Genomic DNA, 17,479 nt, shown 5'->3' on the forward strand with positions numbered 1-17,479 from the left:
GCACGAGCCAGTACCCTGTTCCCTGTCTAGGAAATTCCTCTCATCCTATAAGAAACAAACATGGAAAAATGATAACTATGTAAGCCCTGACATGAAGATTATGGAAGATCACATTAATCTCCTAAGCTTTGTGTCGATATTAATGCAGAGCAGTTGAAGACTTGAAGCCACAGTACCAGCAAGAAGTCAAGAACAGCATCTTCTTTTTCCAGTAAAGTTTCGCCATGCTTCTCCGCAACATCTAGCTATGCAATTTGTCAAGAACTACATGAAATGTCTTACAAGGGTGAACCACCAAATTTTAGTTTACTATATGAAAAGCCTGCTTTTTAATCTTGTTATTCCGCTTTGTATTTGATGTGAGGACACATGATGATTAGCATGTGCCACGCACATTCTTACATATTTCTATTATTTAGACTAGTTGTTTCTTTTTAGGAATAGAGTTTGGTTTTCTATTTGGTTTCTAATTAGGAATTAGGAATAAGAATAAGATGGTTTCTAATTAGGTTTAGTAGTTGTTTTCTTATATAAGGGCATCTAGGCCTTCATTGTTAGATGGTTATTATTGATTATTAATTCTTTGTGAATTGTTTTTCATGTTTGAAGGTTTAAACCCTAGATTTAGGTGTTTGTTTTATTAAATCTTATTGATGTTCATCCATTGTTGAAGCTTCTGCCAACAAGATACATCAAACTTGGTATCAAGAGCCAATCGATTTTTGGGATTTTTTTTTTTTTTTTTTTTAAGGAAACACCGTTCATCATGGCCTCATGGGTACTGTTCACCGGAACACTGTTCACTGCAGAGGGGGAAAAAAAACTTTCTTCAAACTTTCTTGGTTATTTTGCTATGGCAAATCAAGAACGAGATCGTGGTAGACCTCCCGGAGTTAATACAAGGCTGAATCGAGTAGAAAACGCGATTTTGGATATGCAAATGGATGATGCGTAATCGAGAAAGGCAAAGCAAAAGCAATTGACGTTGAGCAGACTTTCGAGATCAAGAAGGTAGCAGATGACAACTTACCTGCCCAAGACTCCAATCTTGATATTGACTCCGCCAATTCGTAAAGCTCCTCACTTCCTCCGCTCTCGCATCGTCGCCATCATGCACCCTCGCGCCATAACTCCTCAGCTTCAACTTCCAATTCTAAAGTTGTCGATTTGGGTGTTTCTCACAACCCCAAACAGCAACAAATAGACATTCCCAACAGAGAGAGGAATCACCTTTGACCCCATCATTTCCTGTTGAAAAGATCGGGCGTCATCTTCCTCCCATTAATCCTTTTCACCGACAAGGCCTTGGAAACTCAGATCTACTATCAAAAAGAAGTGGTGATAAACTTCCTCACTCACCACTTCGAAGTTAAATCAACAACAACAAAGAGATGATTCCCAACTTCTGAGAATAATCATCTACCTCACCGTCAAGATAGAAATCTTTTCTTATATAAAGTCTCTAGCCTTCATTGTTAGATGGTTATTATTGATTATTAATTCTTTGTGAATTGTTCTTCATGTTTGAAGGTTTAAACTCTAGATTTAGGTGTTTGTTTTATTAAATCTTATTGATGTTCATCCATTGTTGAAGCTTCCGCCAACAAGATATATCGATATTTTTCCAATAACTCAACTAGAGATATAAACAATAATAGGCGAAAGCAATGTTCTTAGAAAGTTAGAAGCATATAAACAGGCAATTTGATTTACTTGGATCAGATTCTAGATTTACAAATGAAAATAATGAACAAAAACCGCTTTACGACTTATTTGGTTTATTTGGTCCACTTAATTCAATTTGTATGACAGCTCTTGCCTACGTATTTCAAAATTACATATAACATTCTACAGATTATAAAAGTACTAAATTGAGAAAAGCTACATACAATTGTTGTAGACGGAATCGGGATTTAAGTATACCACAATTTAGAATTAGGGTTTGGTTTCTTGACAATAAACCGAACCTGGAAACAAATTCTAGAATAAAAACAGACCAACCCGACCCTGCTTTCATAAGTCACTCCTTCCTCTTGTCGCTCCTAAAGAAGAAGACAAACAAGAACAGAAAAATAAGAATCATCAGTCATTCTATCAACCCTAACTTCGTAAAATAACAAAATAACAAAATCTTCGAAAAGATATAAAGTGAAGAAGAGTTACCAAAACAACAGCAGAAAGCCCGCTTTCCTACGTGTCTACTAACTTTGTCAACAGTATATCCTTTCTTAGTTGGATTCAGATGGATTTGAACCACCAACCTCTCAATTACGAGCGCTCTAACCATTTTTAGCTTATGAATCCATTTGTGAAAACAGATTGACAAATATATTTGCACCAAATACGTATTAAATATAACAAACCAACATGGACTATATTTAACTGGGCACTAGCATAATTGGTCTGATCTTATCTTTGCTCCTTTCTGCAAAAATCACTCAATTAGTCAATTACATCACCACCCTAAACATCATAACTTGCTTGTCATTGAGAGAAGTAACGTCGTGGCAGAATACTGAGGACCTCAGGTAAAAAGGAGGGTAGTCTTATGCTGTGTTTGTTTAGTGGCAAATGGGGGTGGCAAATTTTATTTTCCCACTAGATGCACCATTAGGGCATCTCCAATGGGGGGTGTAAAATTACACCTCCACCTAGGCTCCACGTAGGTGCCATTAGGATTTTACACCTCTAATTGTATAGTATTGTATAGCTTATAAATATCCACACTCTATACTTTCCAATGGAAGAGTGTAAAAAAATAGATTTTAAACTCGGACGTCACTCCAAGTGGCGTCCTCTTTAATTTAAACCTGGGCCGTCGGCTTGGGTGGCCGAAAGTTAAAAAATTCATTGTAGAATTAGAAAGAGACGTTACTCCAAGTGACATTCGAAAATTCTTTCACTCAGACGTCAGTTCGAGTGTCGCCCGGGTTTTTTATTAACTAATAGCGAGAGAGGGAATTCCTCACCCTCTCTATTAGCTAATACACTATTATCTACGGTATAGCACCCCATTGGAGAGAGTTTTTGATATTTGGAGTGTAAAATTTCCACTCTATACGGTTTACACTCCCCATTGGAGATGCCCTTAGCCAGTGTTTGGCTACATTTAAGGGTAGTGGCAAACACTATTTCCTATTTGCCGGCAAAAAAAAAATTTTCCCTTGAAGTGGGGAAAATAGAATCCACCTCCCCCTAAACTCTTTTTTGCCAAAGATGAAAATCATCAAATTTTCCCACTATGACCAAAACATTTGCCACCATCAATCTATCGCGACTCATCTCCTTCTCTCGCCAGCGCATCTCGTGTCTCGACAAGTAATCTCTCTCTCATCTCTCACTTCACTCAATTTCTAACTCAAATAACTCAAACAACAATCTCTTTAATCAATTCAACTGTTTTGAATCGACCAACGGTTTAAAATTTGACATGTTTTGTTGTAAATTTTACATTCTCATCTCTCTCTCATTTTCTCACCGTTTTTTTTTTCCTCTCTTTCTCGATTTGGTCGTTCTTCATGTAATCTCTCTAGCTCTCGCATGACTCATTTGCCATCGAGGTATGATTTTGGGTTTGATTTCTTTTGGGGTTTTGATTTCGTTCTCACTATAATTGGTATTATTTGGTTTGGTTTGGTTTTGATTTTGATTTTACTGAAAATAGTGTATGTTGAACAAGGCTTGTAGATTTGGTTGAACTATTCGATATTATGACGATGAGTGTGTGTGTGTGTGTGTGTGTGTGTTTGTGTGTGTGTGTGTGTGTGTGTGTGTGGTGGTGGTGGTGGTGGTGGTGGTAGTGTGATGAGTGTGGTGAGTGTGTGTGTAGTGGTGGTGGTGGTGGTGTGTGTGAGTGTGTGTGTGTGGACCGTGGTGTGTTGGAGTGTGTGCGAGTGTGGTGTGTGTGTGAGTGTGTCTTTGGGTGGTGAGTGTGTGTGTGGACCGTGGTGTTGTGTCTTTGGGTGGTGAGTCTTGGGTGGTGAGTGTGTGTGTGTGTGTGTGTGTGTGTGGTGTTGTGTGTTTGGGTGGTGGTGGTGTGTGTGTGTGACTGTGGAGTTGTGTGCGAGTGTGTTGTGTGTGAGTGTGTGCGTGTGTGGTGAGTGTGTGTGAGTGTGGTGTTATGTGTGCGAGTGTGGTTTGTGTGAGTGTGTGTGTGTGGCTGTTGTGTTGTGTGTTGTGGTGAGTGTGTGCAAGTGTGGTGTGTGTGTCTTGGTGATTGTGTGCTGGGTGTGACTGTGGTGTTATGTGTGCGAGTGTGGTGTGTGCGAGTGGGCGTTGGGTGGTGAGTGTGTGTGTGTGTGTGACTGTGGTGTTGTGTGTTGTGGTGAGTGTGTGCAAGTGTGGTGTGTGTGAGTGTGTGCTGGGTAGTGTGTTGTTGCTGCTGGGTGGAGTGTTTGTGTGCAGGTTGGTTTAGATGGTTGGGTGGGTGTTGTTTTTGCCAACGCAAGGTGCTTTGGGTGTTCTTTAGCGTCTTAGGGGTGCTAGTGGAAGGTCTTTGGGTGTTGTTCTTTCTTCTGGGCAAGGTGTTGGGGTGGCGCGCGTCTTTGGGGTGTTATTTGCGTCTTTGGTCTGCTGCTTCTTGGTTGGTTGATGTGTGTTGGGTCTTTGCGTCTTTGCGTCTTTGGGTGCTACCGCTGCTATTGGACCGTGGTGCTACTACTAGTATCGCGTGTGTCTTTGCTGTTGTAAGGTCTTTGGGTGGTGGTGTTTGTTGGGTGCTACGTCGGCCATTGGGTGCTACGTCTTTATTCTTCGCCGCTATTTGCGTCATTGCAAGGCGTTGGGTGTTACGTGCTGCTGCAAGGAGCTCTTTTCAGTTTGGTATTCCATGTTTTGCATATATGTGAGTAGAGGTTTCAAGCATTTAATTTAATGGGATGTTTGGTTTTTAAAATTCTTATGTTGGACTAGGTTTTGAATTGTCCAATTTACTTGCTTAATTTGGTAGTTCCATCTTTGCAATAGTTGATGATCCTTGGTGATGTATCAAGATGATGAGTTAATGAAATGGTGTTGTAGAAATATTGTAGTATGTTAGTGGTGTGATGATGTTTATTGAGCAGTCGGGATATTGGAATTTGAATTTGTTTCTCCAATGGAGGTGTTTGTTCACCCGCCATACTTGGAAAGTTCACGTAGTTGGAATTCAATGTTCTTTCTATTTTTATACTTCATTGAGTTTGGAAACCAAAAAAATAATATTTCTAAAAAGTTAAAAAATCATTTGCCACGGAAAAAATAAAAACCATGTAAACAAACGCTGGCAAAACTGGCAAATCTTATAATTTCTCACTATGAATTTTTGCAAACAAACACTGGCAAACTAAAATTTTCCCACTACAAATTAGCATGGCAAAACTCTAGTGGGAAAATGCTGGCAAATCTAATATTTTCCCACTAGAGATTTGCCACTAAACAAACACAGCCTTACAGTTAAAGAGTGGTCCAGCCCAAACCACAGAATGTATAACTTAATATCTAGAAAAACTAAATAAAAAAATGTGACAAATTGAAGCTCATATACCACAACTCACCTCGGATAACATCTATGGCTCCTTATATAAAGTATCTCTAAGATTTTCTTTTTGCAAGTTCTAAACATCACTCCAATGAGAAGAGGTGACTGACTTTTCATAAAATAGTATGTAAAATGCATTATAAAATATGTCCTAGACCATCGCTAACTTGTTTTATTTTCTCTGTTTAGAAATACCGAGAAAGACATAAACCGGAGATATAATAATTAAAGGTTTACCACTCAATGATGCCCTAGTTAGTCACTACAAGCTTAACATATGCTTCATTAGTGTCGACTTTATAAACCAAAATGTTCACTATAATACATGAGTAATCAATTTGAGATATGTGTATGAAGATAAGGACCAAGTATATAAAGAAAATTACATAAACAAAAAAGAATCTTACTTTTACCTTTCCCATGTATCTGACATGTCGTAAGTAGTTCTCTAGGTAATCCTACGACCCACTTTTTTTCTCTCCACTGCCCACTTCCCAAAGGAAAAATGAACAAGTCAAGACCGATCACTACTTTGTAACATTGTAAGAGGATAGGTAAATTTGCCACACCGTCTGCATGGAGAGAAGATGCCTTGTTTACGCTTATGTACGAGCATAGTAGATGCAATTCCAATATCATAAACTTTAGAGTAAATAGCTGAATTATATGGATTGATAATATATTAATATGACGATGCAGTAAACACAAGGATTATGGCAGAGTTACAATACCCAATAATCAGCCTTGAACCCTATCGTTGGTGTTGTAGTTATTGTACTTTTACGAGTATGCGAACCATGATATGCATCGGTGTTTTTTCAAATCTTTAAACCTGTCGCTCTAACATCTCTCTGATAGTATAATTTTTTGAATTCTAGTTATAATCTAAAAAATAATATAAAAATATTAGGAGGGTTGAATATAATTTGAGTGACGTGAATGAGGTTTTCTAAATTATTTTAAATAATATGAAGCTAATTCTAATTTCAATCAAGTGAGAGAGTTTTTGGTAAATTGTTTAAAAATGAGGGAGCTGATTAGAATAATTAAGGATCTTTTGATTGGTCTCCCTCTCCTCTCCGCCAACCATGATCTCTCCTGGAGGCTAAAAAACTGGAAAAAAAAAAAAAAAAAAAAAATCATGTTTGCCCTAGGATCTCTCTAAGCTCTTGATACCATGATAAACGAGTATGCGAACCATGCTACGCATCGGTGTTTTTTCAAATCTTTAAACCTGTCACTCTAACATCTCTTTGATAGTATGATTTTTTAAATTCTAGTTATAATCTAAAAAATAATATAAAAGCATTAGGAGGGGTTGAATATAATTTGAGTGACGTGAATGAGGTTTTCTAAATTATTTTAAATAATATGAAGCTAATTCTAATTTCAATAAAAGTGAGAGAGTTTTTGGTAATTTGTTTAAAATGAGGGAGCTGATTAGAATAATTAAGGGGAGGTGGTTCTAAAATCATAAAATAGAGATTACAAATACGATTCGGTTGAGAAATTTTCCTCCTAAAGATCCGGCTATCATATATTTTGCATTTAACAAAGGTATTTATTCTTTGCGGACCCCAATTTGTGTTAAACAATTATTACAAGTGTGCTATTAGTTTCAAAAAATTCAAAAAAACAATTATTACAAGTATGTCATTGATTAAAAAATTGAATTTGAAATCCCAAATAGCATGATCCTTTGTTGGAGACTTGAAGGTCACTTAGGATCTTAATAACCTTCATCCCTATGCTGTCAAATGCGCCAGCCCAGCCAAGGCACTTAAGGCACCAAGTTTAATGAAAACTTTTGCTGCTTGTTGTCAAAGGTGCCACAGCGCTAGTCAAGCCTAGCTCCTTGCCTTCCCCAGACAACTGAGCTTCTGCCCTTTGTAGGTAGGGAGTGAATTGTATGTATATGCTAGACTGAACTATTGAAGTGTCTAAATATCACAATTAATGGTAATAATAATAATTATTATTATTTTATTATTATTATTATAACAATAGTAATAAGATAATAAAACAGTAAAGTAAAATAAATATATAAAAAAAACGCGTTCCTTAATAGTAGAGTCACAAGTAATTGATGGTGAAGAAGATCTAATTCTTCCATCTAACTTTTGGTTAGACAAAGAATGTTGTGACTGCTAAGGTATTCAATGTAGTGAATATAAATGTGTCAGTCAGATTAAAATAATCGATCAAAGTATTACTTGTAAACTTCAGGTTTCACATTAAATCCTTGCAGATTTGAAACATTTGATGTTCGGGAAACTCAAACATCCCGTGCTTTTCGAGGTAAGGAGGTTTAACATGGGTACCAGTGTTGATTTTTAGTGAAGTTGATTTCACTTCTATACCAATTGATTTCCTTGACGGCCTCCGCCATTGAAAAATGAGGGATTAGAAAAACTAAGTGTCTGTTGTGACAGATTTTGACCAGCCCTTAGAGTAGTTCAGGTCTTGCAAGCTTTTTCTTCGAATTCAGAACATTGTTTGTAAGATCCCTGAATTTGTTAATTCTGATTCACTGGTTCCCAGTCTTTTTTTTATTTGAATTGTTGGGAGCTGTCTTGTTCTGTATAGAGCATCACTTAATAGTCTTCGAGTTGTATGAATTTAACTAATATACCGTGGGTTGGGGGGAGGCTTACTGAATTATGTGGAGCGTGATTGTAGTTGTTGTTGGAGTCATGTTTAGTACTCTATGTTGTAGCTGTACTATTCTCAATTTTTAAATGTACTAGAATGTTTTTTTCCTCTCTTCATCCAACCATATCTTTCTCTCTTTTATGTCTAACAACTGTTCTCTCTCTTTTAAATAGGATAAATTAGGTAAATATCAAAAAATAGATGGGCAAATAACAAATGACCAAGTAACCAAGAGATACATTAAAAAAATAATAAAATACTATTGCCCCACTATAGATAAGAGGCGTAATCTTTAAAGTATTTTAGATAATAAAATACTATTGCCCCACTGTAGATAAGAGGCGTAATCTTTAAAGTATTTTAGATGTGGTGACATTTTGGGCAATGCTTGTGATATAGTTGTATTACACTTTTTGTACACTATTATTCCATGGACTGAGCTGTGGTACAACTTGTAACAGACCAGGTGTTACAGCTGGTAAGGCTGCTCATATGACAGTGATTGCTGTACCGTCTCTTCCGAAGCAATCCAATCTTTACAAGTCTGCTGATGAAGTGATCAACTCCTTGTTAGATTTCCAACCTGAAAAGTGTGGACTACCACCATTCCAAGATTGTATTACCCTCAAACCTTCTTTAACTCCTTGTAAATTTTACCTTGGAAAACTATTTGGTCAATCGTTCTGATTATAGATGTTGACACGTAATTGCAGGGATAGAGGGTACTTTACCTATTGAACCATGGCATATTGGAGGCCCTGTCATCAAGGGTTTTGGTCGGGGCTCCAAGGTACTTGGAATACCCACAGGTGTGTTACAACGCAACTGATATTGGTTACAGCTGTTTGCTAATGGAATTGGCTGAAGTAATTTTCATCATTATAATCACAGTCCTTAGTTATGAGGGAGTCAGTTCCACTAATAGATGAATATCATATTTCCTGATTATTAGGAGTAACTCGCATTATGCTTTTCAGCACAAAATAGGGAATGCTCTCTCCAACGAGCGGAGAAATAAAGAGAAATTTCTACTCAATATTTTGATGTTATCTAATGTTACTTGTGTTGAGTAATGAGTACTAAGAAAATTTCATTCCGTAAAACCTGGGATCCACCAACTTACTGACGGGACCTCGAGTAGTGTGTCATTTAGTGTATTTATTATTTAACATACCCTAATAATGGGTTTAAGCACTTAATCCATTTGTCTTTACTGTTAGTGTTAGTGTTAGAGACATGAGGAACTTGCATCTTATATTCTAATTCTAAGTTTTAGCGCCAATTAATCTGGTTTTCCGAAGTAGATCTCACAAACCTTACTTATTTCAGCTAATTTATCTACGGAGGGTTACTCAAACATCCTTTCAGAACATCCCTCCGGGGTGTACTTTGGTTGGGCTGGATTAGCTAAGCAGGGTGTGCACAAGATGGTCATGAGCATTGGTTGGAATCCGTACTTCAACAACACCGAGAAGACAATAGTGAGTTTTCTTCTTTAACCGTTAATTGGTTGCCATGTGTGCTCATTGGCTAATTCTTTCCATCTTCCTCGGCATCCTTGAATTTGTGTTTGATTTCAGGAGCCCTGGTTGCTTCATGATTTCGGTGAGGATTTCTATGGGGAGGAATTACGGCTTGCTATTGTTGGCTATATACGACCGGAGGTAGGTTAACATATATTTTTACTTAATCATGTCAAAGTTCTTGTTGTTCTGTTGTTTACTGGGATTGTTTTTGTTTGAATTGGACAGACCAACTTTTCATCCCTAGAAAGTCTGATAGCAAAGATTCATGAAGACAGGAAATTTGCAGAAAATGCTCTTGATCTTCCTATGTATGCGCACTACAAGAATGATCCATATTTGACAAGCTCATTGCAGTTAAACGGACATCAATAAAGAAACCTAACATTTTACTGATTTGCTGTAGCAAATCTAAATTACGATTTGATTCGTCTTGTATAATATTTTTCAACTCCTCAATGTTGTGTATACCGACTGATATTTGACATTTCGATGACTGTATGAGTTTTTTTTTTTGATAAGTAGACTTTATTGAGAGAAAATTGCAAAGCACAAGATACAGTACATTACATAGAAGAAAATAGTGAGTGAGAACTTCACCTGGTTACAGAGACAGAAAATTTATCATCGATGACTGTATGAGTATTATTATTATTAATTAATTTACCATCATATTTGTTTTAATCCATGTGAACGACCACATTCGCATATTTCTCTTTTTAACTAAGATCAACTTTATAGGATTGTAAAGTAACAGGTGATGCTCCTGGTTCTCTTCTTTACAGATTTTCCTTTCAGTGGACTCGATTCTTTACAGATTTTCCTTTCAGTGGACTCGATAAAAAACTAGCGAGTTATTTATTACAGAAAGATATCAATAATTCCTGTTAAGATCCAGCAAAAAATAAAAAATTCCTGTTAAGAGTAAGTTCTTTGTCCTATGGGTATTTACCCAATCCCTTGTAAAAGTATAAAACATAAAGATGAGAGAGAGCGACACCTAGTGTTTTAAGTTTCCTCCTCTTCAAGAGTAGCCTTAGTTGATGTTGGTTTTCAAGCCCTGTTTACTAACTTCCTATATTCGCTCATGTGTCTCTTTCAATCTTTCATAACTCCATCCATTTACGTTCAGCCATGCAGCTGCTGAAAACTTCAACTACACCATGTACTATTCTTAAAGAAAAAGAAGACAGTACAAGAAACACAGTTATGAGTACATGGGTTCAAAACTTCAAACTTCAACTACAAAAAGAAGAAAAAAACAGACCAAATTATGAGTATGTGTTTTAAGTTTTAACTTCACTTCACTAGTTTATTTTCTCTTCACTCACCATTTGTGCTGTGCAAAACCTTGAACCAGACCACCTGCCCCTCCACCAACTTTCGACAATGCGTGGTCCTTACCGTCGACAGGGAAGCTTAGGTGCTAATGCTCAACAAGGCTCGAGTTTGCAAGTGAAGAAGATGAAGAGTTTTGGATTCTGTAGGATCGTTCACACATCTCTTATGCTTGAACAAGGCCTTGTAAGAGCTTTTCTTTTCTTGCCTCTCTTTCTTTTTATCTTATTTGGAAATTGGTTAATGCTAAAGTTTAAAATTTTGAGTCCTTAAATGTGTGTTTGGAGCCACTGTGAGTGGAAGGAATGTTTTGATGTTTCTCTGTTTAATTTTCAACTACACGGTTCATTTGCAGTTTTGCACATGTTACTGAGAACTGTTTGTCTATTCACATCACTATCGACTAATAACTATAGAGAAGCTTTTACTATTTTTATATCTTTTGTTACAGTAGATAGATCTATGTTTTTAGTTTACTGTTTGTGTTTTGGTATAAATTCCATTACAGATATGGCCTAATATGGCTATGTGGTTCAGATTTATGGTGGAAATTTTGCTTTAAAATCATAATTCCGGCTAACAAGTGTCACACTAAAGCTTTTACCTCCTTCAGACCGTTGTATTTCAGTGTGGTTAGGAAATTTCCTATACAGAAGAAATGTAACTTGACAATTGACATGGACTAACTAGAGATTTCTGAAATGACTTGGAAACAACATAATCACATTGCATATAGCAACCCTGGTCGCCATCTTTATATCTGGTTTTGCGAATCACTGGTTTATGTATATAATAGTCTCTCACTTTAGTAAAATCCACACAAGGAATTAATCCAGAGTTGGATCTTCCGCCCAGACTAAAAGCCTTTCGACAACATGGCATTCAACTGTTCATGCTACTTTATGCTTTAATGTGAACATTATACAAGCACAATAGATAGGACTACTTGATCCTTCATAAAGAGATGATTTTAACAAAATGCTTTCTGTTCATGCACTGACAACTATAAAGATTGTAGTTCTTACATCATGTCGAACTCATGCCTACAATTCTTCTACTTATTGTTTTATGTTGGCATCACTGCAGATGCTTCCCATGAAGTTCGTGCGGAAGTTTGGTGATGAATTGCATGATGTTGCAGTGCTTAAGGTTCCTGATGGTAAAAGGTGGCATGTGGAGTTGAGGCAAAGTGGTTGCCGCATTGTATTCCATAATGGTTGGCAGGAATTCATTGAGCATTACTCTATAGCCACTGGGCATTTTTAGTTTTCAGATACAATGAAAATTCTGATTTTCATGTCTCTATATTTGACCACGACTGCCTGTGAGATTTGTTATTCACGTTATATTGATTATCTTGAAGAACCCAATAGTGGCAAAGAAACTGAAGAGGCAAGACCTGGAATGTTAGGTTTCTCTATTAGTAAGTTTTTCAGCATAGATATGATACTTTACTTTTTTTCATGTTTTCCATTGTACTTAATTACTTCAAAATCTTCATTCAATGACTAGATAAAGATGGAGATAACTCATTAGAAGAACTAGCTGATAAGCCATCAGGGGAAAGACATTAAGTATACTAGAGCAACTGTCTCAAGGAGATTGACTGGTGAAGCCCAAGTGAAAAACAGAGCGACTGGACTACAAAGTGCTTTGGAACCTAAGCACCCTTCCTTCAGAGTTGTTATGCGATCATCCTATGTGAATGGAAGTGGTCGTTATTTGGTGAGCTTGCTTTTATCCCAATAGCTTTGTGCAAGTACATAGAAGATACGACAGTCAATCAGCAGTTCAGCAAATCAGGGTTAATGCTGATTTTGGAAAACACATCTCCCACTCAAGTTAATCACACAACTTCATTATCATTTATAGTATATGGTGATAACCCAAGAAGAAGGTTGGGGTGTTAAATTAAATTACATCTGTATCAGTTCATTTAACCTTGGTAGTAACGTTCTATATAGTATGCCTAGCTAGTAGCTTCAGTTAAAGGTGAAACCGTGAATCCCTTCTATAACTTCACCAACACAAGTACACAACAATGTAACGGCACTAAACCTTTCGTAACTATTTAAGTGACTTATAAGCTTCATCTTAACAGGCAGATGTCCCATTTATACCCTTATTTGTTACTTTTGATAGTCAATAATTGCCTACCACTGGAAAATAGTATGAACTATGGAGTTATAAGCATATGGTTCACAAAAGGGTTCAAAACCTCATATCTTTTCATATATCATAAATCTTTACTGTGCTGGTCTTTATATTGCTGTTATACGATACTAGCAGATGGTAGGATGCCCCAAAACTGCATGTACCAGGAATTTAACTCTTTGTTGAAAATGACTCCATCACAACACCTATTTTAAATAATTTGGGAATTTTAGGTTTGTTTTAGCATTAGACAGATCTTACCCTTAAGTGAGCCAGGAGGGTGTTCTAAGGACTATTTGAATTCATCCTGATATTGCAAGGAAAAGGTCTTTATGTGATATTATAAATGCTCATCTAGTGGGGGGTTAATACTAGTTAAACCCAAAACTAATTAGCTGAGCCCTCAAAACTTGAATTCCGTCTTATACATGCTCTTATGTAATATTATAAATTGCATACTAAGTTTTTTTGTTTTGCAGCCAGTGCCATTAAGATTTTTCAGCAGATATCTAAAAATGGCTCGAGGAGTTTAACACTTAAAGTAAGCCAGATGGGCATAGGTGGGTTGTTGGATGGATCAGTTTTAACTGTACAATCATTCATATCTGTAAAGGTTGGCCAAAGTTTGTAAAAGGAAACAACCTTGAAGAAGGGGATATTTGTGAATTTGAACTGATTGAGGATGCACTGCTGAAAGTTCACATCGTCTCAAAATGTGAAGATGTGTCACCAACAACAAAAACATGAAAGTTCTGCCCATTCATGAGCGACATTTACGTGCTGAGTCTTTTGTGCCTCCCAAAGGAAAAGATATAGCAATGGAAGCATCAAAAACCTTGAAGCTTAAACATCCTTCCTTGAAGTTGCTATGAAATGCAATATGTGAAGCATGGTTTTTGGTGGCGTTCTCTTATCACAAAACTCTATAGTAATACAAAGTACTCCACTAGGAACGATTGTTAGAAATTTATGTGTTCCATCATGTTGTGTTCTCTGTTTGGTTTTTGGTGCGGAAAATGACTTTAGGAAATGTGTTTTGGATAAACTCTGCATTTTTTGTGAAGCATTGCTGGATGTCTGGATGGCATGAATTTCCTTTTGTTCTTCAGGACAGTTTTCAACATTGTCATTACCACTAAATAGTATACAAAGCAGTATGTAAGTGTGGAAATGAAATCTCTAATCATTTACAAACTTTCTCACTTCTCATCATATAATCATCCAAAAATACCAGTTACTCCTTTTTGCCAATCAATAGGTTTTCCCTCACCAAGTAGAAGTAACCTGTAAGCAGTCCATTCTACTGGAGACAGGGCCCGAACAATTATTGTATATATTATTAGCGGTACATCGTTTTTAATGACTAGTTTGTAAAGTTTACATTGGCATTGTCTTTAGAATAACTCCTAATTATCAGTAAGTAATCTAGATGTAAGGGACTTATGCTGCCATTTTTTATTTGTATTTGCTCTGAAAAGTTCCATCATCTTGACAACCAAAATTGTATGTTGGCTTCTGTTTTTGCAGCCACTCCCTAAACACTTTACCAGGAAATATCTGAGGGGGATGTTCAATTATGTTACATTGAAACTTTCAGATGAACGGGAATGGGAAATTAAGTGCATTTTTGGCGAAGGCAGGTGTAGGTTCAGCCAGGGTTGGTCTGAAGTCATGAGAGAAACTAATATGAAAGAAGGAGATCTTTGTGTGTTTGAGCTGATTAAGAAGAATGCTGGTGTGTTCAGAGTTTATGTTTGTCATGAACTCGAAGACTGATGATGGCACAGTGCAACTTTTCTGTATGTTAATTATGGCACTTGTTGAAGTATTTAATTTCTACGACATTTTACTTGTCCTCTGAATGTAGGAGACACTGTTCCCCAGCTGATATTTGATTTTATTGGCCTCTTGTTATCTGTTTAGTTGTTACAATATTGTCATAAAATCGTATCATTTGTACAATCATCCAGGTAGGCACAGCCGCACAGTGGCTGAATTGCTCATAGAACTGTTTAAGTCAACCTAGCACATTTTGATACACAACTTTGGAAGGCCACTTGGCCCTGACGTATCCTATTGAGAGAATCACAAGTCTCCATAGAATTGTGTACTTAGGCTGAGTCCAATGGCTCTCTATCCCTTTAAAAGTAGTGTTAAAGTCGATAAATAGAAGCTAAAGAATGTATACATGCTGTTCTACTTTGCAGGTACAAATTATGGTAAAAAGAGATGTGCAAAGTGCAAACGACTTTAACACCTTTTAAAGGATAGAGAGCCATCGAAATTTTAGCCATAATTTGAATGTATACATCAATGTACAAATTGGTTGTGCAAAGTGCAAAATGAAATTTGCCAATGGAATGTGGAACAAATTATGTGTACAACTTCATTGGAATATTTGGATTGAGAGAGGTGATATCTATCACAATAGTGACAAATACTACAATAGCAGGTCTCCCAATGTACATAAAATCCACAGATGGATTACGAGATTCTTCAAATGAAGTATGATCTCTATATGCCACATTTGCCCGTTTGCCACCATTGTGGTTGGTAGATATCCTGGAGGAAAAAAGACTAAAATTGCACACAAAATATTTCAAGTGGGACTTTGCTCTTCTGATTTACTATCACACAACAGAAAAATGTGATTAAGTCCAAGGTTATAGTTATTTTTAGGTGGTTGATCTATAAAAGATACAAATCACAATCAATGTCCAAATCCTGTGAGTTGGATGATGAGAGGGTAAGAGAGTTATGTAACTTTATAAAGCTTGGATTTCCCAAACTTCCTATTTTATTTAGGGTGAACTAGTGTTACTCCTTAGATGAGCCAATTAGGATTTCCCCCCACTAGATGGGAAATTAGGGTCTCTCTCCTAAATACACACAAAAAAAAATCGGTCAACCCAATTTGATTTTTTTTTTGTATGTATTTAGGGAGGAGACGCTAATTTCCCATCTTGAGGAGATTTTTATTTAAAAGTGTATCTTGCATTCAATTTGTTTCTGCTTTTGTCAAAGGTAGTTGCAATGCATCAGCACCTCATTAACGTTCTGCAAAGGGAGCACTTCTACATCTCAAGGCAAGAAGCAGGGTTTTAGTTACTGCTTTACTAGGTACTCGGTTAAGGATATATACTGCAGTCTTTAAGGTTTCACCCCAAAGAGACTCTGGTAAGGTAGAATGACAAATCATACTCCTAACCATGTCTTTCGAGTTCGATTTCGTCTCTCGGATACACCATTTTGACGTGGAGTCCACGACATGGTGTCTTGAGGAGAATTTTCGCCACATTCCTCCAAGTATCTTGCAAATGGTCCTGGATGTTGGACTTTTCCATCGTACCTACCATAGTATTCACCACCACGGTCAGATCTTATAAATTTAATTTTCTTAGAACGTTGATATTCAACTTCAGCTTTATAGGCCTTAAATACATCCAGTGACTGATTTTTCATGAATTAAGTATAGATACCCATAACGATAATAGTTGTCTGTAAACATGATAAAATGCCGTTGACCATTCCAAGAAACCGTAGGAAATGGACCACAAATATTGGTATATATCAAGTCTAAGATACTTGAACTCCTGTAGGCACCAAACTTCCTTATATTTATTTGTTTACCCTTTATACATTCAATACAAACTTTAAAGTCTGAAAAAACAAGGGCACTAAGAACTCCATTTGACACAAGCCTTTCAATTCTCTGTTTAGAGATATGACCCAAATGCTTGTGCCACAATGTGAGAGAAGCTCTCATTAATTAATCTACACTTAGTACCATAGTTATTAACATGCAAAGTTTCATTTAACCTTAAGTGAGAAGCATCCAAGTCTAACTTGTATAGATTATCAATCAAAGAGCTTGTACCGATAAGATTTGAAAGAGACTAAATATTCCTTTTTTCCATTTGAACAAGTATAACCGAATTTGTCCAAACAGGAAATAGAAATTAAATTCCGTCTAAAAGACGATACATAAATAGTCTCATCTAAATCCAAATAAAAACCAAACTCTAAGTTTAATCTAAAGACTCCAATGGCCTCAACACATGCCTTATTGCCATCACCCATGTAAATGAACCTTTCGGTATCACTTGGCTTTCGGCTCCTTACACAACCCTGCATGGAAACACTAATGTGAATAGTTACTCCTGTATCTATCTACCATGAATTAGAAGGTACTTCGGCAAGATTTAATTCAGAACAAACAAAACTAAATTCATTACATGCTTACTTTGCTTTCCACTTTGTATACTTTGGACATTCTTTCTTAATGTGACCTGCA

At 36.6% G+C, this 17,479-nt stretch overlaps 1 protein-coding gene and 2 long non-coding RNA genes across 5 annotated transcripts; all 3 read left to right on the forward strand.

Moving 5' to 3' along the window:
- Positions 1 to 7,587: 7,587 nt before the first annotated feature.
- On the forward strand, positions 7,588 to 10,235 carry LOC147520612 (bifunctional riboflavin kinase/FMN phosphatase-like). Of its 3 annotated transcripts, none has more exons than XM_086592144.1 (7): positions 7,588 to 7,670; positions 7,745 to 7,816; positions 8,632 to 8,786; positions 8,884 to 8,979; positions 9,500 to 9,651; positions 9,751 to 9,834; positions 9,922 to 10,235. In XM_086592144.1, the coding sequence occupies exons 3-7, from the start codon at positions 8,663 to 8,665 to the stop codon at positions 10,066 to 10,068; spliced, it is 603 nt and encodes a 200-aa protein (XP_086448270.1). In that variant the 5' UTR covers positions 7,588 to 7,670; positions 7,745 to 7,816; positions 8,632 to 8,662; the 3' UTR covers positions 10,069 to 10,235. The 3 variants fall into 3 exon arrangements, with proteins under 3 accessions (XP_086448270.1, XP_086448268.1, XP_086448271.1); XM_086592142.1 differs by having other exon boundaries at positions 7,589 to 7,670; positions 7,767 to 7,816; XM_086592145.1 differs by lacking the exons at positions 7,588 to 7,670; positions 7,745 to 7,816 and having other exon boundaries at positions 8,623 to 8,786.
- A 255-nt stretch (positions 10,236 to 10,490) lies between these two features.
- On the forward strand, positions 10,491 to 12,471 carry LOC147520613 (uncharacterized). Its single transcript, XR_015212734.1, has 3 exons — positions 10,491 to 10,970; positions 11,054 to 11,217; positions 12,118 to 12,471. It is a non-coding gene; the product is annotated as an uncharacterized LOC147520613 (long non-coding RNA).
- A 1,721-nt stretch (positions 12,472 to 14,192) lies between these two features.
- Positions 14,193 to 15,101, forward strand: LOC147520614 (uncharacterized). Its single transcript, XR_015214442.1, has 2 exons — positions 14,193 to 14,343; positions 14,713 to 15,101. It is a non-coding gene; the product is annotated as an uncharacterized LOC147520614 (long non-coding RNA).
- Positions 15,102 to 17,479: the final 2,378 nt, after the last annotated feature.

The sequence above is a fragment of the Coptis chinensis genome, chromosome 2 (genome assembly GCF_015680905.1).
Source record: "Coptis chinensis isolate HL-2020 chromosome 2, ASM1568090v1, whole genome shotgun sequence".
NCBI lineage: Eukaryota > Viridiplantae > Streptophyta > Magnoliopsida > Ranunculales > Ranunculaceae > Coptis > Coptis chinensis.

Excerpts from the sequence above, each read along its gene's own strand:
- LOC147520612 (XM_086592144.1), top strand. The coding sequence starts at position 8,663 with ATGACAGTGATTGCTGTACCGTCTCTTCCGAAGCAATCCAATCTTTAC. Across the intron at positions 8,980-9,499 it reads GGTACTTGGAATACCCACAG|CTAATTTATCTACGGAGGGT; the intron begins GTGTGTTACAAC and ends TACTTATTTCAG. Across the intron at positions 9,835-9,921 it reads TTGGCTATATACGACCGGAG|ACCAACTTTTCATCCCTAGA; the intron begins GTAGGTTAACAT and ends TGAATTGGACAG.